This window comes from Tachysurus fulvidraco, chromosome 5, assembly GCF_022655615.1.
Source record: "Tachysurus fulvidraco isolate hzauxx_2018 chromosome 5, HZAU_PFXX_2.0, whole genome shotgun sequence".
In the NCBI taxonomy this organism is placed as follows: domain Eukaryota; kingdom Metazoa; phylum Chordata; class Actinopteri; order Siluriformes; family Bagridae; genus Tachysurus; species Tachysurus fulvidraco.
The window spans coordinates 5734762-5761586 of record NC_062522.1 but is presented as its reverse complement, the minus strand read 5'-3'; the positions used below and the strand labels follow the sequence as shown (position 1 = coordinate 5761586).

Here is a 26825-nt window from a genome sequence, read left to right as displayed (position 1 = left end):
GCAGAAGTAAACTGTGATAGCCTCTTTCAACAGTTCAACCACAAACACATTTCTCTGACAACAGCCATTTTAATAAAATAAAACATCAAGCACATTAACAGACAGCCACAGTCATACAAATGAACGTCTGCTTTCAAAATACACAATGATATAATACAGCTTAATATTTAGTTACTGATTAAAGTACATTTTAAGCTGTGATCGTCTTAAATTAAAAAAAAAAACAATGGTTGTCCAAGGATAGTTATCAAAAATTTTTGTTTGTTAAACTGCCAGAAGAAAGTGTCAATAAAAAAGATAGAAAAGGGATAAGTTTTCGTCCTCACTGGTTAAGGGAAATAACCAAGAGCATCTTAATAAAAAAAAAAAGGGAAGAACAAAGTAATAGACAAAGTTGTATATAGTTCCAGCAACACATACTTGGAGTAATAATGATAAGAAACTAGCCAGATGAAGTAACATGACTAAGTGAATCGTAGTCACACATGACCTCTGTCTTCTTAAAGATAATCTTTGCAGCTGCATCATTAGAGCTGGTGGATTTGGCATGAAAAATCACTGATGTGTAATTCAGACCTTCATCAGATTCTGCAGCCGAGGGACATGTAGGTAACTGAGCTGTAGAGTAGATGTCCTGATCAGAGCGGATTGTGGGCAGTTGAGCAGTAGGGTAAACAGCAGAATCGTAGGGGCTTGTGGGTAACTTTGAGGGTAGTTCAGCTGTAGAGTAAATTGTGGAATTTCCAGCATCTGAGGTAGAAAGTCGTCTGCTGTCTTTTATCTCTTCATATTCACAGATATCACGAGGAACCTGAGAGCAAAGAGGAACAGAAACAAATTTATGGGATTTTTTTTCTTCCAAAAAAAAAAAAAAAAGCTTTGGTACTGAACACACACAATGATGTATCAATTACCACTTGGTTTCCTGGGTCTTGGCCAGAAGTAGTAGAGGCTGAATCTGCTGAAAGAAGCAGTAAAGTAGTCAGTACAGTAAATCGACAGCATCATTGTCATTGCTCCTCCAGCTGAGCATGAAAAAATCCTTTTTTTGACTAATTCACTGAGGTCAATAAAAAACACACACTGCACTCAGCTGTACATTGTGTCTTGTGTCTTCTAAAATCAGACATGACAAAATAATTTGGTTAGCAAATTATTAGATTCAGGAACGTCAGGAATTGTTGAAGTTTTAGTCAGTCGTGGTGGAGCAGGGCACCACTCATTTAAAACACACACACACACACACACACACACACACACACACACACACACACACACACACACACACACACACACACACACACATACACACACACAAACACATACACACACACAAACACACACACACACACACATATATATATATACACATCTAGGGGTCATTTAATGCCTCCAATCTCCATGGAACATAATTCACACAAACAGCAACCCAAACTCTGGACTAAATAAGTTGGAGTACTGAGGTAGCATTGCTAATAACCATGATCCAGTCACACAAAATTAATGTGTTAAAAATATTTACTGCATTGTGTTTGTGTGTCTGTGTGTACTGTACCTTGCAACTTTTTTCTCTTTTGTAGAGCCACAAAGACAGTTATGGTTCCAATCAGAAGCAGCAGAATTACAGACACAGTGATCACAGTGGAAGCTGGAAATCCTGGAAGAGAAACAAACAGACAGTCAGTTTATCAAATAGGATGAGATACATCAAGTATTGATAGTTAGACTATGTGCATCTGAGCAGAATCACCTGCTGGAGAAGAAGCTGAAGTAGTCCAGGATTTGATTTTATCTGTGAGACGAAGAAGTGAGGATGATGATGATGATGTTGATGATGTTAATAATAATAATGATGATGAAGGGCATGTTGGTTTTAAGGTTGAATCTGGGACATATAGATCTAATTCAGTTAGATAATAAATTAAATTAAGTGTAAGCTGACAAAATCAGCAGTTACAGGTTGATGTGAGCAATTGCTCTGTTGCTATTAATACATCTAAGTAACAGGAAGTGTAGTGAAGCAAAAACATACACATGCACAGGAAGAACTGATTTAAGCCTAATAAAAATCTGCTTATCACATCTGTTAGTCTGAAAAAGTGAAGTTTGAAGGTTAACAGATCATATCAAGTTGGTCACTTCAGTTCATTGTAGTAAAAAGCTTATTTCCAAAAAAAAATAACTGCTATATTTGTAATATATTTGAATTTTCTATTCAAAACTGCTAATAATATCAGAAATGAGTTTTAGTTAGGATGTGTACTGAGTCTTTGTTTCAAAACAAAGCATCTGTAATAACAGAAAAGTTAACACAGTGTGTCTACACGACTCTACAAACTCACCAGTGACTGTCAGGTTGATCCGTGTGAAATAAACCTTGTATCCATGATCAGATGTCCAGGCTTTTTCAGATCCACACCAGTATTCAGAGTCCTGCTTATTTACAGATCTAATACTCACATTGAAGATTTGTTTTTCTCTGTCATCATACAGGGCCGTTTTGTCAATAATTAAATATTTTTTATTCTCTTTAACAGAGTCCTTATAAAAACAAGCAAAATCTTGTGTCCCCCCCCCACAGAGAAACTTGGGGTCATTCCTGAGGGATTGTGGGTATTTACATCTGACAGTTAAATCTCCTCCTACATGGACACTCTTACTGATGGACTTTTCATAGGACAGATCTGCAAACCAATCAGATGAAATCAAATTTTATATGAGTATTTGTGTCCTAGCTCCTATTAACAACACATACACATTTCTACAGTGTGTTTGCATAGAAATATGACCACATGTTTCTTCTCCTTAAAACACATAATTAATGCTCCTCACTTTCTGTTACATTCAGTGTCACTACAGTGTAGACCGCCAGTTCATCAGACACAACAATACCACATGCATATGTTCCAGTATTTTGGGAATTTAAATTTAAAATAGACATAAATAGTTCAGCCTTGTACAAGGGGAAAATGGAGAAATAATTATTCTTGGGACTGAGAATTCTCTTTAAATGACAATTGTATGTGTAGAAAGTAAAAATAGAAAACAAAGTTACAGTTACTTTGTATTTTCCACATCTCTTAATGACACTAGATCTTTGTAAATATAAACAGAAGGCAGTGGTGGGAGACTCACCTTCCTTTACCTTCAGTTCCACCATCTTAATATCATTTCCTGAAGTTATATTAACTCCACACTGATACGTCCCATTGTCCTGTACAGTGAGCTCTCTGATCATCACCCAGAACTCTGATGATTTGGTGTCATCATACAGTGAGAATCTTCCTGAATTTACCCACTGGTTTTTATCTCCTGTCTTTATTTGGTCAGTACAGCCTGGCCATGAACCCTTACAGAAATATTTTTGTTTATCTTTGTATTCTGTATCATACTTGCACTTGATAAGGATTCCTCCTCCTGAATATCCTGTTACTTCCTTTGAGGCTCCTCCATCTAACAAAACACCAAAAATCCATCTGAGTCAAACCTTCCTTCATGTAACACTGCTGCTGATAGTGAGGATTATTTTGAAGTGCATTTCTTTACCTGAGATCAGACAGAGGGTGAAGATGAGGAGGATCTTCATCCTGAGTTCACTCGCACAGATCTCTATACCAACTCCACTTCAAAAAGATATTAAAGCTCCTGTTCTGTTACACACTGTTACTGTCTCTGTCCTGCTCTGTGAATGTGTCGTGTCTTCTTCTGTGTCTTACCCCTAAAGTGATGCTGCACCCATTTCCCCTTCTATCTGTGTGAGGACGAGCTAAACAGGAAGTGTGTCTGAAATATGTGTGAACTTCATAGACACAATACAAAACAATTTCAAATTTCAAACACAAAAGGAGCTTCTGGTCAGTTACAGTGTGTAATCAATCATATGAAGGTGTTTGAGTGTTTAAGATTAGCATTCTGCATGTGTGCATCTTTCCCGGTGTTAGATATATTCCCTCTTAATTAACCATTATTAACTGTAATAAACATATATATTAATCCATGTCTGTCTGTACTGCTGTAATAAAGGAAAAACTCTACTCCCCTCTAGAGCACAAGGAGTGTAACTGTATTCACAATGGAAAAATAAAAATTTTAATAATTAGAGAGCAGGACTTTGTCTGTATTGTACAAATTTCTGTTACTGCATTGGGAAAACACTTCCACTTGTTAGATGTTTAGACCTCATGTAATCAGCCTCTGTTTTTGATCCCTGACTCCCACGTTTTTGCCTGTGCTTGTTTGTCTGTTTTCTGATCATCCAACCTCGGCTTCTTAATTGGATTTTTGTTGATGTTTTTCATGGTTTGACACTGCGTTTACTAAAGACTGCTCCATCTGTGCTTGCATCCTCCTCCATGTCTCACTTTTCGATAGAGATCTTAACAACTCTGCTCTGTGGCAGCCACAATGTATCCATGGATCCAGGATCAACGTTTCAGACTGCATCAGCTCCACACCATATTCAACAGAGTCAATAAGCTGTGAGCAGCACTGTGTCTGAATTGTAGACGTTTCTGGTGATACTTTGGAAGAACACCTTCAGATATTAAAATATTTAGAATTTCTGAGATCAGCTTCCTGCATGCAAATCTTTCTACTGTCTGTTTTTGATTGCTAGAGTATAACACTATTTGTATCTCTACAAAACTATATTGTGTGTCATTCTGAAAAAGGTGTATGCTAAAGGCTATAAATTACCAAATATTGTTTATTCTGAAGAGTTTTGCTATCTCAGTGGTGTATTTTACATATATCCAAGCTGTTTTAAAAACCTTTTTAAAAAAGAATTTGTGTCTAGTCCAGACATACATGACTTTCCCTCATAATGTAATACTTTGTATTGTCACCAAGGAAAAAGCTTGACCATGGAGAATAACTGTTTCTCCCTAACTTTATATCAACACCACAGTGGTACTGTACGTTAATGCTGTTAATGCTTCCAGATATTTCTTGTTGCGCATAACTCACATGTTCTCAGTGCTTTGTACACGAAGTTAGCTAGATACGGAGACCACCAATTTTTCCGGATGGTGTCTATTATCACTCTTCTGTTACTGTGATCTACCCCATGTGCCTCTTCTATCAGCATTGGTAAGATGGCCAAGGGAGCTATCCACAAACCCTCTCCTCCTCTCCACACTTTTGTTACCGGATCTTTAAATGCACCTCACTTTTCCCACTGCTCTATTTCCTCAGGGCTAGCTGCATTTTACTTTCTTAGGCAGTTGTATAGCTGCTAACAGTTTTGATACGACTGGTCCATGTGTAATGGTTGAGCCATCTGCTTTCTGGAAACCTCAATGTGCCCAAATTGACCATGAGGCCATCCATTTGTAAATTTAATAGATCTCTAATTAGTACTTGGTTAAATATTGATGTGCTTTCACAGTATCCTGGAGGCAATCTCGTGTAAGTATACTGATGTCCACGATAAGTGAATGCAAACAAGTGCTGAGAGTTAGGTTGTAATGGAACACTAAAAAATGCTGAACACAGATCAATTACTGTGTGCCATTTTGTTCCTTCTGGAATATTTGATAACAAAATGTGTGGATCCGGGACCACTGGGGTCACAGTCACCATGGACCAATATCCATTTATCTGAATTTGGCTTTATGATTGGAAAAATTGGAGTGTTGCACTGACTTTTTGTGGGGATTGAAACCCCTGCTTCCACTAGCCCTTTAATAGTTGGCCCTATCCCTTCCTCTGCTTGTTTAGATAATGGATACTGCCTCTGATAGGGTAACGGTGCGTTGGGTCTAACCTGTACTCTTGCTAACCCTGCTGACCTAACTAGTCCTACAGTACATCTATTGCATGTTTAGTCCACAGTTGCTCTGGAACTTTACTTAGTGCTTCTTCTACTTCTTTCTCTGTTAACTCTTCCTCATCTGCCATCTGTGGCATTTGTACCTCTACTTCTACTCTTACTTGTATTTTTGTTTGCTGACTCACTAACATGTTTGTAGCTATTAATTGCTCTGTCCCTTTATAATCTATCCTTAAAAATGTTCTATCTTCTGACATATGTACTCTAGGGTTTTTAGTCATGTTCCACTTCACCACCCTTTCTGCCTCTTTCATCATAGGCCCTAAATCTTTGGATTCAAAACCTTGCCCGATCATCAGAGAGATGTGGGAGACTGCATCGACTTGATACCATCCTTGAACCTTTTCTGGGAGTATGGCATGTGCAGCAACTCCTTGCTGGCCAATTATTATACTGTCCACGCTGATATCATATTGTTTTCCTCCTAGTCGTTCCTCACATAGTGATGCATATTCTTCATCTTTCCCCCCTACATCATATTTCAGGGTACAATGCCATGGTCCTCTAGCTTCACAGCAATCCGGATGTATGTAGTTTAACCATGGCTTCCATTCAGAGTATTCTTGCCATATTTTTGATGTATCTTTGTCTTTGATTTCCATCCAGTATACTTTATCCAGATCTATTATTTCTTCTTCTTGGCTCACTACTAAGTATTGTTTGGCTAACATCTGCGGGAGTGTTATCAATACTCCTGTTGGTCCACAATGTATTTTAGCTCCTACTGTAAATCACAAGATCACATCTCTTCCAAGAAGATTGGCTGGAGTGTCTGGGGAATATAGTAAAGGTGCTTGCACTACTATTCCTTCTACAGTAATCCATTGAGGCTCGGTAAATTGTAGAGTCTGAGTTTTTCCTGAGAAGCCCACTGTCTTTATTGCTCTACGTGTGAGGGGAAGCTTTGAGCCTTCTTTTCCAATGCTTATAAATGTTGCTTGCTTGTCAATCATAAATGGGGCCTGTACTTCATTTCCAATTCCCACCATAATTGTTGGTTCTTGTGCAGGATGCACTGAGGTGGTACACTGCACCAGCTCCCCCTCTGGCTTCTCTAGGCCTCTTCACATTTCCCCTGGAGCTGGGCCCATTGGGCTCCCTCCAGGTGGAACAGGGGCTTGTCCTTGGAATCCTGGGCCCATCCATTGACTGCTGCTCCTGGTCACGATAGTTTTCTCTTAGCCATCGTTCCATGAGGCTTATTGCTTCAAGGTTTATTGGGTCCTCCCATCATGACTCCTTTCCATCACTTCCTTTTTTAGCAGCCATCTGCGGGCTCTTTAGCCTTCCTGCTTGTGTGTCTTTTCGTCTTACACTTTCTTCCTCTGTCCTTCTATCGCGGTCGTCTGGGAGAGGTGAGCTGGGCTCCTCGTGTCTTTTCTTTATGTCTTTTTAACCTGCTGATACCTGTCGTATTAACCCTTTGATTTGCCCGCTTGTGATCTCCAGTTCTACTTCTTGTACTTTAACCATTTAAAGCCCACTGTTGCAGAATTACAAAATCACTTTTAACAATTTTTAAAAAAGGCCTGTGAATGTATTATTTTTCCTCAAAGCCACATTTACATAGTTAATGGATTCTATTGTTCGCTATTAGATAGAAGAAGTGTTTATTTGTCCGGTCACTTTTCCATGAACTCACTCTACCTACAAACTTCGCGTTGAGCTTATCTCTCTCTTTTTTTTTTTTTTCTTGCATGACTGAATTTGTCAAGATTAGAGCAAAAAAAAATACCTCACAATTTTTTCTGTGTTTATTACAATGTCTAGAGCACATACATATTTAGTTCTTTTGGAAACCATTAATAAAATTAGATTTTGAGCTTGTTATGTCCATGCTGTAATTCTACAACTTTGGGCCAGAGTGGTTGCCAACATAACCTGTGCACCTTACACATTACATAAGGACTCTGCACTTCTCACATCATCACAAATTGAAATTTAAACTGTTAGATGATTCTTTGTAACTCTTTTCTAAATGTGCTTTTCTGTTAAATTTGTACTTAGTTTCGATTAGACCATAATTACACACAAGAATAAATTTTATGTGGTATTTGAAACTCCCTGTATCTTTGTAGATTTTGTTTGTTATTTAACGTCTAAACGATCCTGAGATTTTTTATGAGTGTTGCCCAAGTAGCAGTTTATAGCATTAGGAGATACAAAAGCAGGTACAAAAACCTGTGATGTTGTGGGATGCATGTTCCTTTTAGTATGATAAGTAGATAGCATAATAGGCCATCCAGAGAGTATTGTTTTCATTAGCATTTGCATTGAACTGATAATACTTTGCTGGATAATACTTAGATCTGTCTTTCAGTTATTCTTCAGTCTATTCTTTCAGTTTACTGAAATTATGGATACACAAACACACTGTATAGCAAGTGCAATGTTCGCCTGTGCTTCTCAGTAGAAAAGAACTGTCTTAGGGACTATCACTGCAATTAATAACAGACTTCTAATCACACTGAAAGTGACCGAAATAAGTTTTAGTACGAATATAGAAATTCTGCTCCTAGCAGAGCCCAACATTGCAACATTACAACATTTCCCTAAAAACTTACTAAAAAGTGAAAAATTTGAAAAATCTTTATTTTCTACATCAGAGGGCTCCTAAAACAATATATGGGAGGTCAAAAAAAATTGTTTTCAATATTTGGGTTTTACAGGGTTAATTTCTCTTCTCTTCTCCTTTTTCCTTCCTGTTCAAACCAATCCACTATTTCCCATTTCTTCATTGTCTTTCCCATGCTTTCTCTTTTCACTTCTCCCCAGAATTCTATTCTTTCTTTCATCTTCTCACATTTTCCATCATCAAAGGTTCCTCCGTTAGGCCACTGCAACTCTCTTTTTGTTCGTTCTTGCCTTTTTTCAATGTACTTCAATGTGTTATTTCCTTTTCAGCATCTTTGTGTTTATTATTACAAGTGCAGCTGGTGTGATTAGACTTTTTCCTTTCTCCATCATGCACCCTTGTCTCGCCCTTGTGCACTATTTCTTTAAGTGATAAGATTGTTATAACAATCACAAAGTTTTAGTAACTTCAATTGAATATGTATTTATTTATATTTATTATTATTATTATTATTATTATTATTATTATTATTATTATTATTATTATTATTATTATTATTATTTGGTTGTACAGAATTCCTTCCTTAATCTGTTCTGTTCTGGTATGGCTTGAATCTGTTCTATAAGTCAGATATTACAACATCAAATTGTTAACATTAAATTAAAAAAATTAAATCAACATTAAATTGAAAAAAGTTAAAGTGTTGTGGTTGCTCAGCAAATAGTTCTACCAACAGTTCCTCATCTTCATTAAATGGGTCTTTTATAAAATCAGGGCTCTGCAGTTGTGGCCTCCAGATCGCTTTTATGTTCTCATACCACTTATCACATGGAAAGAAACTTTCTAATGCCCACAGTCCATCAGTGCCTGTCTTTCTACACCACTTCTATCCTTATACACTCATCAAAGAAATGTGTTCTTACTCCCTTGGTTTCAATCTCTAAATCTAAATCTGTCTCTTCTTCAATATCTGAACTCAACTGTTCATCACCCTTAAATCTACTATATATCGTGTTATAACTTAAAAATAACCTGACCAGTAGAGGTCAATAGTGGTGTGTGTACTGTATGTGTTGTGATGCACTGATGAGGAAGTAGACAAGTTGTATGTATGTTAGAAGCAGCACGAAGCTGTGAGTGTCTGTGACGTTGTTAATACGAGGAATTAAAGCTTAAAAGCGGAATGACGTTTCTGTTCTTGCATATAAAATACAACACATTAATTATCCTTTCTCATTTTACTCCATCCATACAACCCTTTGTGTGTACAATGTTCTAAATGTGTCGTGCACTGTTGTAATGTAAGGGCGTTTCTTCAACTAGGGGCACTTTTAGCCTTGTGAAGTTGAACAAAAAAACTTGATCAAAGGTTAGGTAACACATTCTCATAAGTTTACATAATTTCTCTAGTTTTAAGGTCTGTTAGAGGACAAACTCAGATTACAAGAGAAACTGTTAATATTTTACATTTTTTCCGACCTGCAATGAACAAATGTCATTTCCACCACATCTCAATATACAGGTGTTATTAAAAAAAATTAGAATAACTTATGCCACTCAAGAATTGTGTATAGCACTATTCGGACGGGACTAGATTAAAAGGGGTCGTTAGAGAAATTTCAGTCTCACAGAGGTACTTTGTGATTTTAATCCCGTCCGAATCTGCCATGTCTGTCTTTTTCTCACACGACCTGTGTAAAAATTCCAGAGCAAATTACCTAGTGTTTTTCAGCAAACTCGGCGCTCCTCTGAGAAATCTAATCCCGTCTGAATGCGAATGTCTGTGATTGCCGAAAATGTTTTTTTTCCAAAACGCGTTTTCTTGTCTGTTTTGGTCAACGTGAACTACCGTATTAACTCTAGCGCACCGGTATTCAGGTTTCTGCTTTCTGCACACCAATAATGGTTGTAAATGTGTTTGTTAACCTGCGAAGAAATAAAAAAAAAAAAATGCAATCAACAAGAAGAGCTAAATCACGTAAATGTTTAAGACTGGCTACTGTAATATCAGTTTTAGGTTAAATTAAATTTACATTTAAGCACTTTAAAATGTAAAAATCCTAACTTGTTAAGTGTTTAAAAATGTTATACACGTTATAATATTAAAAATTCTAAAAAAAAAAAAAAAAAAAAAAAAAAAAAAAATGTAAAAAATGTTTAACATTTTAGTTTTAATAGTTTTAATATTATTATAACGTGTATAACATGTTTAAACACTTAACAAGTTAGGATGTTTACATTTTAAAGTGCTTAAATGTAAATTTACTTAATTTCAAAATACATTTTATCATATTTTATCAAATATGACCATACGCAATCCACGCATCCTGGAGACACAAACGCAGACACTCCTACCTCCGTAATAAACACAGAGATGTTAGTCCCGTCCGAATCCATACATGAAATGACAGACGTCGGCTGAAAAAAATTCTAACTCTAACGACCCCCTGTAAATCTAGTCCTGTCCGAATAAGATCATTTTTGTACAATGTACATTAATTATATATTTGTTAATGAGATAAATTAACTGCCCTAAGCACCAAATGCTGAACTGTACACCTGTCACACTCTGAAATTTAATATTAGTTTGGGTAAGAGTTTATTTGAAAATAAATAATTTGAATATTTATACTAAGTAGAGCACAATATCATAAATTGTGGATAAATATTTCATGTGTGATGAGAACTTTTTTAAAAAAAAAGTAAAAAATGTGTGTAGTGGTGGAAATGAGAGGATGTGGTGGAAATGACAATGAATGTAACGTGAATGTAGATGTGACGTGCAATATCTTCTAGGTTTGGCTTTTATTTTGATGGGGGGATTTCGGGTCCGACGACACGCCCACTGCTACGGAGCTGCGCGTTGACAGGGAGCACACCTGTGCCACCTAATTAGTGCAGCATGTTGGTGGCTTTATAAGAAGCACATTTGAGTTTGGCTTTTAAACTTCTCTTCCGTGTGCATCCTGTGTGGGCAGAAAAGGGCTTTTGGCTATATCTTCCTGTCACTTTCCCCTGGAGCGGCCAAAGAGCGCTAGTTGCTGTTTTCATTTGTTTGTTTAGGTATATATTTCCGAGCCTTTTTTTTTTAAACTTGACTCATTATTGGGTTACAGTCGGCATTGTGCAGACATTGCAGCGAACACTACCTTGAATATTTGGATGATCTGTTAGTAATGCATTGCCGTAAACATTTTTAGCCCAAGTTTATTGAATTAACTGGTTATCTCTGGACTGTTATTTGTATTGTGCTTGTTTTCCTTTTTTTTCTCTTTCCTTTGTTTTTGAGGTGTAGGTTTACCGCATATATATCCACTTACGACGAACTGTGATTAGTGAGGCTTAACAGAGGGAGTGTATTTGTGTCTCTTATTTTTGGTTTATCCCTTTTTACTGGCTTATCAATGTGTTGATTTATTATGCACTGCTTTTGTTGTGTGGTTTGTCCCTCTTGTAAAGGCGGACCTAGTCTAGTTTCTTAATTGTCCGTAACTAATCAGTAAACTGTACATTTATATCTTAATGATTTTTATTTATTAAATTTTTTTTTTTTGTAAAATAAAGTTGTACAATTTTTTTTTTTTGGAAAGTCATGTCTCTGTCTTCAATCCCATTTGAACCAGCAGGGTCCTTCATATTTTTTTAACTTATTCTTGGTTTAACTTATTTTTCTGGGTAACCCAGGTGGCATAGTCAGTTATTTTTATCAAACTAATTAAAGGGATACTCAACCATTTGGAGAATTAAGCTCATTTTCCACCTCCACTCGAGTAAAACAATTGATTTTTACCTTTCTCCCGTTCATGCAGCAGTTCCCTGAGTCTGGCAATACCACGTATAGCTCCAGCCTAGCATAGATCATTGGATCGGATTAGACCATTAGCATCTCGCCCGTAAAGTGACTAATATTTCCGGAATTTGACCGATTTTAAAAGTTGTCTCTTCTCAAGTTAGAACGTGCAATAAAACTAATGGAAAATAAAACGTGCCAATTTTCTAGGCTTGACATGGAACTATACTCTCATTCTGGTGTAATAATCAAGGAACGTTGCAAAAGTACCATGGCTGCAGTGATATCACGCAGCACCTGAAAGTAGTCCCTGTTACATTCTACGGGGACTATTTTCACATCTAGTTATGTTGGCTTTGTAGAAGCCAACATTCTGATTTCCGTTATAAGCTTATTATTATTAGACAATTTTTTTAAAAAAAAAAATGCGGCCTAGGGCTTTCGAGCCACATGCACCAAATTTGGATATTCAGTCTGAAGTTTGTTGCTCCTATTTTTCTAAGCGATCGGAATTCCGGCATTCCCGGTACGGAAGCTCAAAGTGGCCTTTTTTTCCCATAGACTTCCATTATAAATTTTTGAGGTTTATAACTCGGCAAGTTTTCAAGCGATTTACACTGAACTCGGATAGGTTCTTTAGGACCTTATTCCGGACCAAATTTTTATTCCGGAGTTCCGATGGAATTTTCGGTTTTCCCGTAGTCGACAATCGAACATCCCATAGACTTGAATAGGGAATTCCGAAAAGTCCTCTAAGCTCTCAGACACACAATACATCCAACATTAAGAATTGCATGTACTGTTCTATGCAGTATAATAAGTAGAATCCCATAATGACTGCAGTATTGACATGAAATGTACAAAACCCTCAGTAGCCACTTTTTGCCAAAATACCGGGTATTCTGGTGACGTCACTCGACACCACGTGACGTCACGTGTAGCCCCGCCCCCAAAACAAGCGAAATCAAAAATTTGCACAACATGGACATGTGACATATCAAAACACTCAGCACAATGAGGGGAACTGCCCCATGGGTATTCTGCTCCTGTCACGTGACGTCACGTGTAGCCCCGCCCTCAAAACAAGGGAAATCAAAAATTTGAACAACATGGACATGTGACATATCAAAACACTCAGCACATTGAGGGGAACTGACCCACGGGTATTCTGGTCACGTCACTTGACGTCACATGAAAATTAAAAATTTGCACAACATGGACATGTGACATGTCAAAACACTCAGCACAATGAGGGGAACTGCCCCACGGGTACTATGGTGACGTCACGTGAGGTCACGTGACGTCACGTGAAAATTAAAAATTTGCACAACATGGACATGTGACATATCAAAACACTCAGCACAATGAGGGGAACTGCCCCACGGGTATTATGGTCACGTCACGTGAGGTCACATGAGGTCACGTGAAAATTAAAAATTTGCACAACATGGACATGTGACATATGAAAACACTCAGCACAATGACGGGAACTACCTCACGGGTATTCGGATCATGTCACATGCTCATGTCCGCTCACCTCCAAAAGTATTGGCACCCTAGCGGTCCAGTAGCTTTCACAATCTTTCTGTCCACTCGCCTCAAAAATTCGCCAGCCTTTGTGAATACTTGCACCGTCAAAGCCAACATCAAAGTTTGTCGCAACAAACTTTACAAATATAGTTACCATTCCTTCCCTTATGTGCGTCTTCAAATGCTTAATAGGAGAACCCAAAGTGTCACACTTAAATGCACAAGCCTCAAGCAGACATTTCAAGGGTTTGTCAGGTGGTAGAGCTGATGTGCCAGGCAGTATAGGCCCAGCAGCCTGCTGGTCGGACCTACTGTATGCTGCCTATACATGTGAACTTGCAGTCCCATGTGTTTTCTGTACCTCCATGAGCAGTCAGGCACCCCACACTGGTAGTGATAATTGGGGGCATTGCTATGCAGTTTTGTGTGCTGAACATAGTCACACACATTCTCAGATACACGCTCACAGCCTATCAGGACAAGTGGGAACCCTAGTGTTAAAACCCTCCCGTTGTCGAACACGACATGAGACAAACTTACTCCAGTTAGCTCAGTCATGTTGTAACTAGGATATCCGCTGGAAAAATATTTTAGTTAAACAGCAAACGGTTAGCCCTGCTAATCTATGATAACCTTGACTTATCACAGAAATGTGCACACATAAATAGTAACGTTTGTCCCATCATTGGTTTTATAAACTTTACAAACACCAGATTTGTCTAAACGGTGATTTGTCTAAACTCTCGTCATTACTAACATTACTAACTATTAGCAAATGCTGTGAGAGAACTTTCAACAATTCTGGGCACTTGCTAAAAAATGTGAACTGTGTCATGCGATAAACATTTATTTGAAAGTAAATATTATAATTATATTAAAATAACAAGGGTGTAAGTGCTGCAAACATGCATGCTGCTCACCTTCTCCATTCAGCCCGGAATAGAAAAGGGACACAATGGCGCCTTCAGTTCAAAACGAGTGGCAACCTCGCGTTCACCTTTCTCGTGAAGCCAATAAGGAAGTGACTAAAACTGCAATTCATCGACTGGCCACTTGAGGCTGGCTGCAGAAGGGAGTCAGTCCCATAGACTCCCCATGTTAAAATGCCCAACTTTACAGCAGAAAAAACATGTTTACAGCCTGGTTTTTGGTCTATATAGCTGTGAGGGGGTGAGTTTTTAATTTTTTTTATAACTCATACGTTTAAATTATATTAAGCCTTAAAGTTCTGCCTAATTAACGGCGTGGCCACGTCAGTGACAGGTGGATTGCCACTGTTGACAATGCCGTCGCGCTTGGTGGGCGTGGCTTCAGCAACCAGCTCCCGCCTTTTTTTTTTAAATTGACATCAGACAACAGACATCAATTAACAAACTTGACAATAACAATACAGATACAAAAGTATGCTAGGGGGAATTTACAACAAAATATTAAATATAGTACAGATTTTCAAAGTTTTCAGTGCCTTTTGCTTTAGAGACAGTTCTATAGAATCAACATAAAGTTCTATTTCCTTTTTTAAATGATATGAAACAGGGTTTTTTTCCAGCAAATTTACATTCATGAATGTGAAATTTTGCTAACAAAAGGATCAGATTTATGATGTAAATACTATAGTAAAATACTGGTAGTATGGTGGTCTCCTTGATTCTTCAAAACACCAAAAAGCACATTTTTCCAAAATAAAGCAAAATTAACATAAATATTCTTACCAATAAAATAACAAACATTTTCCCAAAAGGGTTTTATAAGTGGGCAGTACCAAAATAAGTGAACCACAGTTTCTAAGCTGTTATTACAAAATGTACAATTTGTGAAATCTCTTTTAAATTTCACAAGAAAATTTGTTGGGTAGATCATAGGAATAAGTTTAAATGAGTTTTTGACCATTTGCGATTATCCGGGAGTGACACGCGGTGACGCGCTGCCAAGATGGCGACGGCCCGCTCATCACACTTTGAGCTTCAAAACCGCTCTTGAGGAGTCTATGGGTGACGTCACGGACACCACGTCCATGTTTCTATAGTATGGTTATGTCATGTGACTTCACAGGGCATATTTCAATACAATATTTCACTGTAATAATACTGTTTAATGCTGTGAAATCCTTATTTTTTTTCACTGTGTTGCTGTGATATTACAGACCTTGTTGTGATATACCGTAACAGCAAGTTTTAGATTGCAAGATTTTACTGTAAAATAAGAGTTAAATGCTGTAAAAATCCAAGGATACTGTAGTTTTTACAGGTATTCGTTGGGATATTACCAGGAAACTTAATTACAACAAGTTACTGTAAAATAATTCTGTTAATTATTGTGAAATGCTGGTAATTTCTAACAGTGTGGGTGTGCGACAAGGAAAAAACAGTGATTTTGGCACCTATAAGGAGGTTGGAAAGTATGAAAAAATCATAATAGAAAGGTAGTAAATTTTTTTAAAGGTGTTTTTATTGATAGTTTGACAAAGATAAAAGAATTTTCAAAAATGATATGTATTTTTTTAAATATGATCAAAGAACATAAAAGTGCCCATAGTCTAAGAATCACCCGTAAATACAAAAATTTCTGTACGTTACTTTACTTAAGTAGGAATTTCACCCATCTATACTTTACTTTTTTTTTTAATTTCCTAGATTAAATGTATATTTTTACTCCGTTATATTTCCACTAAGCAGCTCCCTTATTCGTTACTAAAACCTAAAATCAGAAGAATACTGTAAGGGAGATTACACTGCTCCTAGACTAGATTGCATTACGCACGTCCGCACGCTCTATGGAGAAGCACAGGCGGAAAGAGCACAAAGACAAGCAAAAGCAGTGAAATGTCACTATTCTTGTTACCAGAGTGGTAGCATAAACAAAATATTAATGCAAACAATCCATGCAATACTACATAAACATACTGTAAGATTTATTGATTTATATTGTTATTATTATTATTATTATTAATAATAATGACTGCATTCTTTAGACACACTGTGTCAGGACTCAGCCCGGACTTTTGGCCATGTGCCTTTTTCTTATGTTCTGTTTTCACGTGTCTGCCCCGCCCTTGCCTTTTCCTCCCAGCCTCTGCACACCTGTCCCTCATGTGTCATGATTATTAGTACTATTTAGTTGAGCCGCGTTGCCTTGTGCAGCACGGAATCCTATTGTCTCCATGTCTGGTTTGTCTTTGTCCTGTTTCGTGTTTTGTTTTGTTAATAAATCCCCGTTTATTTTAGCTATCCTGCAGTTGGGTCCGTTTCTTACCTCGCGCACCCTGACACACTGTTTGTAGAGAATGCACACATACATGAACTGATCTGATCTGGCTTTCTATGTAGTCATATAATTATAATAATTATAATCTAATATATAATATAAAACTCCTCTTGCTTGAAATTCACACTGAGGGCTAAAACCCCTAAAGATGAAATCCTAGAACCTGATCTTGTGCCTACTGAAGATCACTGAAATTTTACTTTTTACTTTTACTTCACACATCTACTTCACAGTACATTAAATATCAGAAAATTACTCTTGATACTCAAGTACAGTATATATCAGATACTTTAAGACTTTTACGTGAGTAATATTCTAAAAGGTATAATATTCTACCACAGTCTTTTTCTAATTATCTTTTCCTAGTATGATACTTGTACGTTTACTCAAGTATTGCTTTCTACTACTTTACACAACACTGGTGTTGTGCTTACTTACCTCTTTTCTTCTTCTGGGACTTTCTATTTTCATAAGTCCCATAAAACTTTTAATTACCCAATTCCTAACTCCCTGTCAATTTGTGCAATCAATACACCTATAAATACACGGCTGTAATCACTTCTATTACACACCACCAACAATTCCTCCATTCGGATTATGGAGTTAACAATATCTTGCAAATACAGTACTTTTACTACATCAAACATCAAACTGAATCGTCATTCAGTTCAACATTACACATATGCACATAAACAATTCCATACACATATACTCATGACCGTATACTTATTCTCGTATACTTATTCCCGGGGGCCCCCAGCCCTACCATGCAGCCCTGTCTCACCCGACAGCGGTATCTAACAAATTCTGAGTATGGGTCACCATACTTAGCCGTATGTCATGTCACTTTCACTTTCACTTTAGGACTAACGTTTTCTCCACCTGCCCATGCAACCACAGTCTGTGAGTTTAATAGAACCCACCCACCGCCGGTATACGCAGGAATTTTTATCTCAGGCCTCATCACAACAGGTTATACCAAATATAAATAACAATATAAACCAAGTATAAAATAAAATAACACTTATTCACTCATGAGACTTTTTCACACATATACACACATACACAGTAATAGCAGGAACTGCCAAAACAGGAACCACAAACCCCCCTTATCTACTTATAGGTTTGCTATTTCTCATCCAGCTACTTTTATTTCACCCTTAAAAGTTCTTAATTTCGAGGGCAGTTGTCCGCCTCCCTCACCAGGGCCAGGGGTCCCCTGTCAGGCCACAGATTCACTATACACAGACATTTGAATATAACAGGCATCTGCTCACCTTGCTATTATGGCCGGCCTCTGTAGCCCTTCTGAGAGAATGGTCCCGGTTATGGATGCAGATCACGCTATCCCTTACGAAGCCCCATGTTTGACGCCATTAAATATGTCGGAACTCAGAGCCCGCTTCCAAGTGGACATATCGCAGGGTGAACCACACTTTTAGCCTTTTAGCCGAATATTGAATATTTAAACTAAAATTTACTGATAACACTATAATTGATAGAAATAAAACAATGAGAAGACTTTCCAGACCTGGATGAGAATGAGCAAACTTCTTTATTGCAGCCAATCAGCCAACAATTCCATTGAGCTCAAGGAAAAATTTCTAAGTGAAAAGCAATCAAATGAAAAAAACCCAAGCGAGCATCCACCTGCAACCCAAAAAGTTCGAACACAAAAAAGCAAGCAAGCCCTCTCCAGAGGAAATCTCCTCAATATATATACCCTGCCTTCTATTCATTCAGGTAATTCCTCCGTATTTCGTAATTTACATGACCTTTCTAAATTCCCCTGACTTTACAGAATCACTAAGTGACTTCCCCCTATTTCCCAGAAAAACAAGTCTGCCCTGTTGTTTTTCCCTACTTACTTCTGCAAAAATATGCTTCGTTGTTAAAAATGTTGTTAAAAATGTGTTCCAGAGATCTTCGTGCCTCTTTACCTCCTTATTTTTGAGTTATTTGCCACTCAATCTTCCATAACACAGATATCTTGTGTATTAATCCTCTTTTACAGCTACAATCAGTAAGTTTCCTCATTTCATTTCTTGCTATTCTATACTGTATATGATTTTTACTGATTTTATTATGTTATCTTTATGAGTTATGATAAAAGTTCTTGATTATATTGGTTATCTTGTATTGCTGTTTTTGCTAAGCCCTTGCTGTTATAATGTTGCTTTTTATACTGTATACAGTAAGTGAAACTATGTTGACTCATTAAGCTTACTAAACCTATGAACTGAACATTGTTATGATCTCAGTCTGTCACTTTCCAGACTGGGCTTGCACATGCATATTTTAAGACTTAGTTTCCCTATTTCTACTAAAGGTCAGGTTTAGCTTTTCCCTTAGACCCTCAATCTCAGAGTCATCAGGTCCGTCCAGCTGGTTGCCTGATTCAGCGGTCTCACCCCACTCCCTACAAGAGGCCTGTTTCAGCTGAACTCCTGACTTTCACTTCCTCACACATTGTTGATCAGAGAGCTCAGACTGACTAGGCCTGATAGCACTGAGTCTGGTTACTTTTACTAAGTTTATGATTACAATAAACTTCTTTTCTTGTTTACACTTTGACTCAGGTGTGGCCATTTATATGTTAGTCATATAATTACCTTAAAACTATTATAACATCTGGGGCCTACAACATCGCCTACATATGTCTTATGACACCAATTGTAATATTTTGCAAGGCTTAACACTTTACTTTGGTTATAGTATTGTAAGGAATAATACTTTAATTATTTTTACTAAGATTTTTCACAACAATGACCTTTGCTCATTTTTTAAAGAGAAAGAATCTGGGAAATGCAATAAGCAAAAAAAAGTTATGAATCTTTAAGCAAACCAAGCAGGTTGACACACTATGAGGATGTGTGTGCTGTGTTCGAGTGAGTCACTGTCACCTTTCAGGTGTTTAGGAGTGGGGCTTCACTCACAGAGCATGTTTGAGAACAAAAACAGGGACCAACATAATCTGTCATTCCAGCATCTCTCTTTCTCTCTCTCTCTCTCTCTCTCTCTCTCTCTCTCTCTCATAATGGCTGGACTTGACCCACTATCTCTCAAGGTTAAAGTCACATGCCATCAGAATCTTCTGTCCGTCCTGGATGGAACTTCTCCTGATAGTCTGTACAGGTGAGTCACTATCTTCAAACCAAGAACAAAAACCAAACTCTTGTTTATTCATCAAACTCTTGAGTATTTCTGCGAGTATTAATTTAACTTACACATGTTAACAATGGTAACGTGTAACATTGTGTGGCACGAGGAGTGATTTTGATTACGTCACGGTGCAGGTGAAGCGTTAGCTTATTGGCAGCACCATGGAGCTATAAAAACAGGTGCATGCACGTTTACATGGGATGCGGGTCTTGGCGAATTGCCGCGTCGCTAACACGATTCTGTCACTTCCAGGAACTGGATGCGAGTGCTTGAGACGAGACGGGATTTGTTTGAAGAGCACTTCTGCCTTGACCCTATGAGTTGTGCTGCAATGTCGGTACTGTCACATAAATTGGGCATAGACATTGAAGCAGCTGTGAGAACCTGATTCAAAACAAAAGATTCCGTTGGCTCTCTATAAAACATTAATCTTTTCGATCGGTATTGTGACGGCCCGTAATTATTCCAGTCGGCGTGCCCCGCGTTGGTGAATGACTGCAGTGCTGTTCTGTTTCCAAATCAGTTTCTAGATCGGTTTCCAAACCGGGTTCCAAACCTGTTTTCAAATTAATCTTTTGTTTATTTTCCTTTTGTGGTTGTTTCATATTGTTTTGTCTGTTTTTTTTTTATAATATATTATTTTTGAAGTATTTAATTTGCAATTTTGATTTGATTCTTCTTTAGTTTGCTGTTGTGCTTCAGTTGCATTCAGTTTTGATTGCTTCTGGGGTTTGAACTTTTAATTTGGATTTTGTGATTTCTTATTTAATTTACTTTCTCTTCAATTGTATTGGATTTAGTTTTAGTCTTTATAATTTGGTTACAAAGTCTATTTTCTCTTTCCTCTTTTACACTTTAAGTTGTATTTAGTGGAAATTGATTTATTGAAGCAACTATTTATTGGTTGTGAGAATTTTATTAATTGGTTACTCTTGTGTTTTTTGAGTTGACTCAGTCTCTAACATGGCTGTAGTTGATATGTCATCTTTTTCTTGGCAAGGCTTGAGCACTAGGGGCGAAGGACTGGTTTTTGGTGGTGGTATTTCCTCACAAGTGTGCAGTGACCATCTCATGTGTGTGTGTACACAGTGAAGTGCAGTGATTCACCTATGAGTGTGGTCTGATTATCTGCTTTCCTGTACTGGTAAGCTCTAGTCCCTGTCCCTCAACTTGTTCAAGAAAGAGATCTGTAGCTCGTTTGGCTGAAGAATGCTTCTTTATTTATTTTAATATTGTTTTAATGAAGGTGTCAATAAAGAGAATTTTGTCTTTGACTCTAATTGGTGATGCGAACTTGTGTAGGTGTCCCTTTCTAATTCTTTGGGTGAAATTCCCAAAGTGGCGTAGTCGAAACTGATATCTTTCTTATTTGTATATTAGTAATAATTGTTCTAGCACCTTCATAACACCCCCCCCACACACACACCGCCACAATTGAATTGTACTAATTCCATGCTTGAACTGTCTTTCAACTGTTTATAATGGAAATTCTTCACTAGGCAGTAGCCTAAAGCAGAAGTAAACTGTGATAGCCTCTCTTAACAGTTCAACCACAAACACATTTCTCTAACAACAGCCATTTTAATAAAATAAAACATCAAGCACCACATTATCAGACAGCCACAGTCATACAAATGAATGCCTGCTTTAAAAATACACAATGCTACAATACGGCTTAATAATTAGTTACTGTTTAAAGTACATTTTAAGCTGTGACCATCTTGAATAAAAAAAAAACAATGGTTGTCCAAGGATAGTTATCAAAAATTCTTGTTTGTTAAATAGCCAGAAGAAAGTGTCTATAAAAAGATAAAAAAGGGATAAGCTTTCATCCTCACTGGTTAAGGGAAATGACCAAGAGCAAATTAATAAAAAAAAAAAGGGGAGAACAAAGTAATGGTTCAATGGTTATGGTATATAGTTCAAGCAACACATACTTGGAGTAATAATGATAAGAAACTAACCAGATGAAGTAACATGACTAAGTGAATCGTAGTCACACAAGACCTCTGTTTTCTTAAAGATAATCTTTGCAGTTGCATCATTAGAGCTGATGGATTTGGCATGAAAACTCACTGATGTGTAATTCAGACCTTCATCAGATTCTGCAGCCAAGAGACGTGTAGGTAACTGAGCTATAGAGTAGATGTCCTGATCAGAGCGGATTGAGCAGTTGAGCAGTAGGGTAAACAGCAGAATCGAAGGGGCTTGTGGGTAACTTTGAATTTGCATAAACCGTGTGATGATCAGAGGGGATTGTGTGTGGTTCAGCTGTAGGTAGTTCATATTCACAGACATCAAGAGGAACCTGAGAGCAAAGAGGAACAGAAACAAATGTATGGGATTTTCTTTCTTCCAAAAGATAAGTTTTGGTACTGAACACACACAATGATTTATCAATTACCACTTGGTTGGTAGCATTGCTAATAATCATGACCCAGTCACACAAAATTAATGTGTTAAAAATATTTACGGCATTATGTATGTGGTGTGTTTGTGTGTCTGTGTGTCTGTGTGTGTACTGTACAGTGCAACTTTTGTTTCTTTTGTAGAACCACAAAGATGGTTATGGTTCAAATCAGAAGCTGCAGAATTGCAGACACAGTGATCACAGTGGAAGCTGGAAATCCTGGAAGAGAAACAAACAGACAGTCAGTTTATAAGATGGGATGAGATACATCAAGTATTGATGGTTAGACTATGTGCATCTGAGCAGAATCACCTGCTGGAGAAGAAGCTGAAGTAGTCCAGGATTTGTTTTTATCTGTGAGACGAAGAAGTGGGGATGATGTTGATGTTGATAATAATAATGATGATGATGAAGATGAAGGGCATGTTGGTTTTAAGGTTGAATCTGGGACATATGGATCTAATTCAGTTAGATAATAAGTTAAATTAAGTGTTAGCTAACAAAATCAGCAGTTACAGGTTGATGTGAGCAATTGCTCTGTTGCTATTAATACATCTAAGTCACAGGAAGTGTAGTGAGGAAAAAACACACACATGCACAGGAAGAACTGATTTAAGCCTAATATAAATCTGCTTATCACATCTGTTAGTCTGAAAAAGAGAAGGTTAACTGATAATATCATGTAGGTTACTTCAGTTCATTGTGGTGAAAAGCTTGTTTCTAAAAAAATAACTGCTATATTTGTACTATATTTGAATTTTATATTCAGAACTGCTAATAATATCAGAAATGAGTCTTAGTTAGGCTCAGTGCCTGTGCTTTAAAACAAAGCATCTATTATATCAGAAAAGTTAACACAGTGTGTCTACACGTCTCTACAAACTCACCAGTGACTGTCAGGTTGATCCGTGTGAAATAAACCTTGTATCCATGATCAGATGTCCAGGCTTTTTCAGCTCCACACCAGTATTCAGAGTCCTGCTTAGTTACAGCTCTAATACTCACATTGAAGATTTGTTTTTCTCTGTCATCATACAGGGCCATTTTCTGAATAATTAAATATTTTCTAGTATCTTTAACAGAGTCCTTATAAAAACAAGCAAAATCTTGTGTCCTCCTCTTGCAGAGAAACTTGGGGTCATTTTTGAGGGATTGTGGGTATTTACATATGAAATTTAAATCTCCTCCTACATGGACACTCTTGCTGATGGACTTTTCATAGGACAGATCTGCAAACCAGTCAGATGAAATCAAATTTTATATGAGTATTTGTGTCCTAGCTCCTATTAACAATTCATACAGAGATGTACAGTGTATTTGTATTGAAATATGCAATATGCAGAACATGTTTCTTCTCCTTAAAACACATAATTAATGCTCCTGACCAGTGTTGTAATGTAACGGAGTACAAATACTTCGTTACTGTACTTAAGTAAAAATTTCACGTATCTGTACTTTACTTCGCTATTTAAATTTGTCAACTTTCACAACTTTACTTTTACACATTTCCTAGATAAAATGTATACTTTTACTCCGTTATATTTCCACTAAGCATCTTCGTTACTCATTAATACAAAATAAAATCAGAAGAAATGTGTGCGACTGCAATAAGTGAGGTTTGGCGAATCACTGCTCCTAGATTGTATCACGCACGTCCGCACGCTCTACGGAGAAGCACACGTACGCGCAGCATATTTATCTATAACGGCGGCAACCAAAAGCAACCAAAAGCAGTGAAATGTCACTATTCTTATTACCAGAGTTGATAGCACAAACAAAATTTTAATGCAATATCAATACTATATAAAAATAACATTTATTTGGTCTTTGTCTTGTGAATATTTTTTATTAATGACTTTCATTGGACACACTGTTTGTAGAGAATGTACACATACATGAACTGATCTGATTCAAGACTGGCCTCATTACATCATGCATACAATTTTGGTGTCCACTTTTGCCATTTAATATCATAACTTTTGGCTTACTATGTAGTCATATAATATATAATATAAAACTCTTCTTGTTTTAAATTCTCACTGAGGGCTAAAACCCCTAAAGATGAAACCCTAGAACTGCCCCTGGTCTTATACCTACCGAAAATCACTGAAATTTTACTTTTTACTTTTACTTCAAATACTTAAGTACATTAAATATCAGAAAATTACTTTTGATACTTAAGTACAGTATATCAGATACTTTAAGGCTTTTACTTGAGTAATATTCTAAAAGGTGACTTTCACTTCTACCAAAGTATTTTTCTAGTACGACACTTGTACTTTTACTCAAGTATTGCTTTCTACTACTTTATACGACACTGCTCCTGACCTATTGTTACATTCAGCTTTACTGCAGTGTAGATCTCCAGATTATCAGACACAACAACACCACACGCGTATGTTCCTGTGTCCTCTATATTAAGCTCTGTGATAAACACACTGAAGAATCCTGCACTTCTGTTGTCATGAATTGAGAATCTGCCATCATGTGACCATTCACTGTTCAGTTTTGTTTGTTTTTGAATAAAACACCACTGATGTGTTCCGATCTTACAGAATGATTTTGATTTGTCTTTATATTCATCCTCATATCTGCATTTGATGTTAATTCTTCCCCCTGCAAATGCAGTCACTTCTCTAGAGACCAAGGACCAAGCAAGTTCTAAATCAAATCATGGTCAACTTAATTAATTACTAACTACTGTATGTGTATGAAGATCAATTAAGTCATATATGCAGTCCTTTTCCTCTGATGGTCAATTACAGGTTATTTCTTATTAGTTTTCAAACAAAGCAGACAAGATTTATATATATAAAATTTAAAATAGACAGAAATAGTTTATCAGCCTTGTACAAGGAAAAAATGGAGAAATAATTATTCTTGGGACTGAGAATTCTCTTTAAATGACACTTTTAAGTATAGAAAGTAAATATAGAAAACAAATTTACAGTTACTTTCTCTTTTCCACAACTCTTAATGACACTAGATCTTTGTAAAGATAAACAGAAGGCAGTGGTGGGAGACTCACCTTCTTTTACCTTCAGTTCCACCGGTGTGTAAATGTCTCTCACTAAAGTTTTATCAACTACACACTGATACGTCCCAGTGTCCTGTACAGTAAGCTCTCTGATCATCACCCAGAACTCTGATGATTTGCTGTCATCAAACAGTGAGAATCTTCCTGAATTTACCCACTGGTTTTTATCTCCTGTCTTTATTTGGTCAGAACAGACTGACATTGAACCCTTACAGAAATTTTTTTGGTTATCTTTGTATGCTGTATCATACTTGCACTTGATAAGGATTCCTCCTCCTGAATATCCAGTTACTTCCTTTGAGGCTCCTCCATCTAACAAAACACAAAAAACCCATCTGTGCAAAACCTTCTTTCATGTAACACTGCTGATGATAGTGAGCAATATTTTGAAGTGCATTTCTTTACCTGACATAAGACAGAGGGTGAAGATGAGGAGGACCTTCATCCTGAGTTCACTCTCACAGATCTCTACTCTGCTTCAAAAAGATATTAAAGATCCTATTCTGTTAGACACCATTAAAGTCTCTGTCCAGGTCTGTGAATGTGTTGTGTCTTTTTCTGTGTCTTACCCATAAAGTGATGCTATACCCATTTCCCATTTCCATTTCCCCTAATATCTGTGTAAGAAAGAGCTGAACAGGAAGTGTGTCTGAAATTTGTGAACTTCATAAGCACTTTACAAATGCTTTCAAATTTCAAACACAAAAGGAGCTTCTGGTCAGTTACAGTGTGTAATCAATCTAATTTCTGTTGCTGCTTTGTGAAAACACTTCCACTTAATCCCATATCCCTGTTTAATTACCAGTTTTTAGATGTCTAGATCTCATTTATTCGACCTCTGTTTTTGATCCCTGACTCCCATGTTTATGCCTGTGCTTGTTTTCCTGTTTCCTTCAGATATTAATGTAGAATTTCTGAGATCAGCTTCCTGCACGTAAATCTTTCTACTGTCTGGTTTTGAATGCTGGTGTAATGAGTCTGTCTGTGTTTTCCTTTGTTTCTGTCAGCTGCCTTGCCCTGTTGTTAATTGTTTGCTCCGCCCACTTCTTGGTTACCATGGACACTAATTGTACTCAGTCTTTCCTCCAGGTGTGTTGTCTTTGTCTCTGATTGTCTCTACTTTGTCATTGGTTCCTTTCACCTATATATTCTCTGTTTGTTCACTTCCCTGGTGCTAGTCGTTTCAATGTTCCCGTTTCCCATCAGCTCTGTGGAAGATGGCGCCTG

The 26825-nt window shown here is 37.2% G+C and overlaps 1 protein-coding gene across 5 annotated transcripts; it reads right to left on the bottom strand.

Moving 5' to 3' along the window:
* Positions 1–49: 49 nt before the first annotated feature.
* LOC113640788 (polymeric immunoglobulin receptor-like) lies at positions 50–26383 on the bottom strand. 5 transcript variants are annotated; one of them, XM_047813192.1, is made up of 8 exons: positions 26168–26383; positions 26004–26074; positions 25590–25910; positions 23449–23790; positions 22874–23020; positions 1556–1657; positions 915–961; positions 50–811 (listed from the first exon to the last, which is right to left on the bottom strand). In XM_047813192.1, exons 1-8 carry the CDS (start codon positions 26188–26190, stop codon positions 443–445), a joined length of 1422 nt encoding a protein of 473 aa, XP_047669148.1. In that variant the 5' UTR covers positions 26191–26383; the 3' UTR covers positions 50–442. The 5 variants fall into 5 exon arrangements, with proteins under 5 accessions (XP_047669148.1, XP_047669146.1, XP_047669150.1 ...); XM_047813190.1 differs by lacking the exons at positions 22874–23020; positions 23449–23790 and adding exons at positions 1751–1900; positions 2343–2684; XM_047813194.1 differs by lacking the exons at positions 22874–23020; positions 23449–23790 and adding exons at positions 1751–1792; positions 2343–2684 and having other exon boundaries at positions 26168–26380.
* Between the last annotated feature and the right edge of the window lie 442 nt (positions 26384–26825).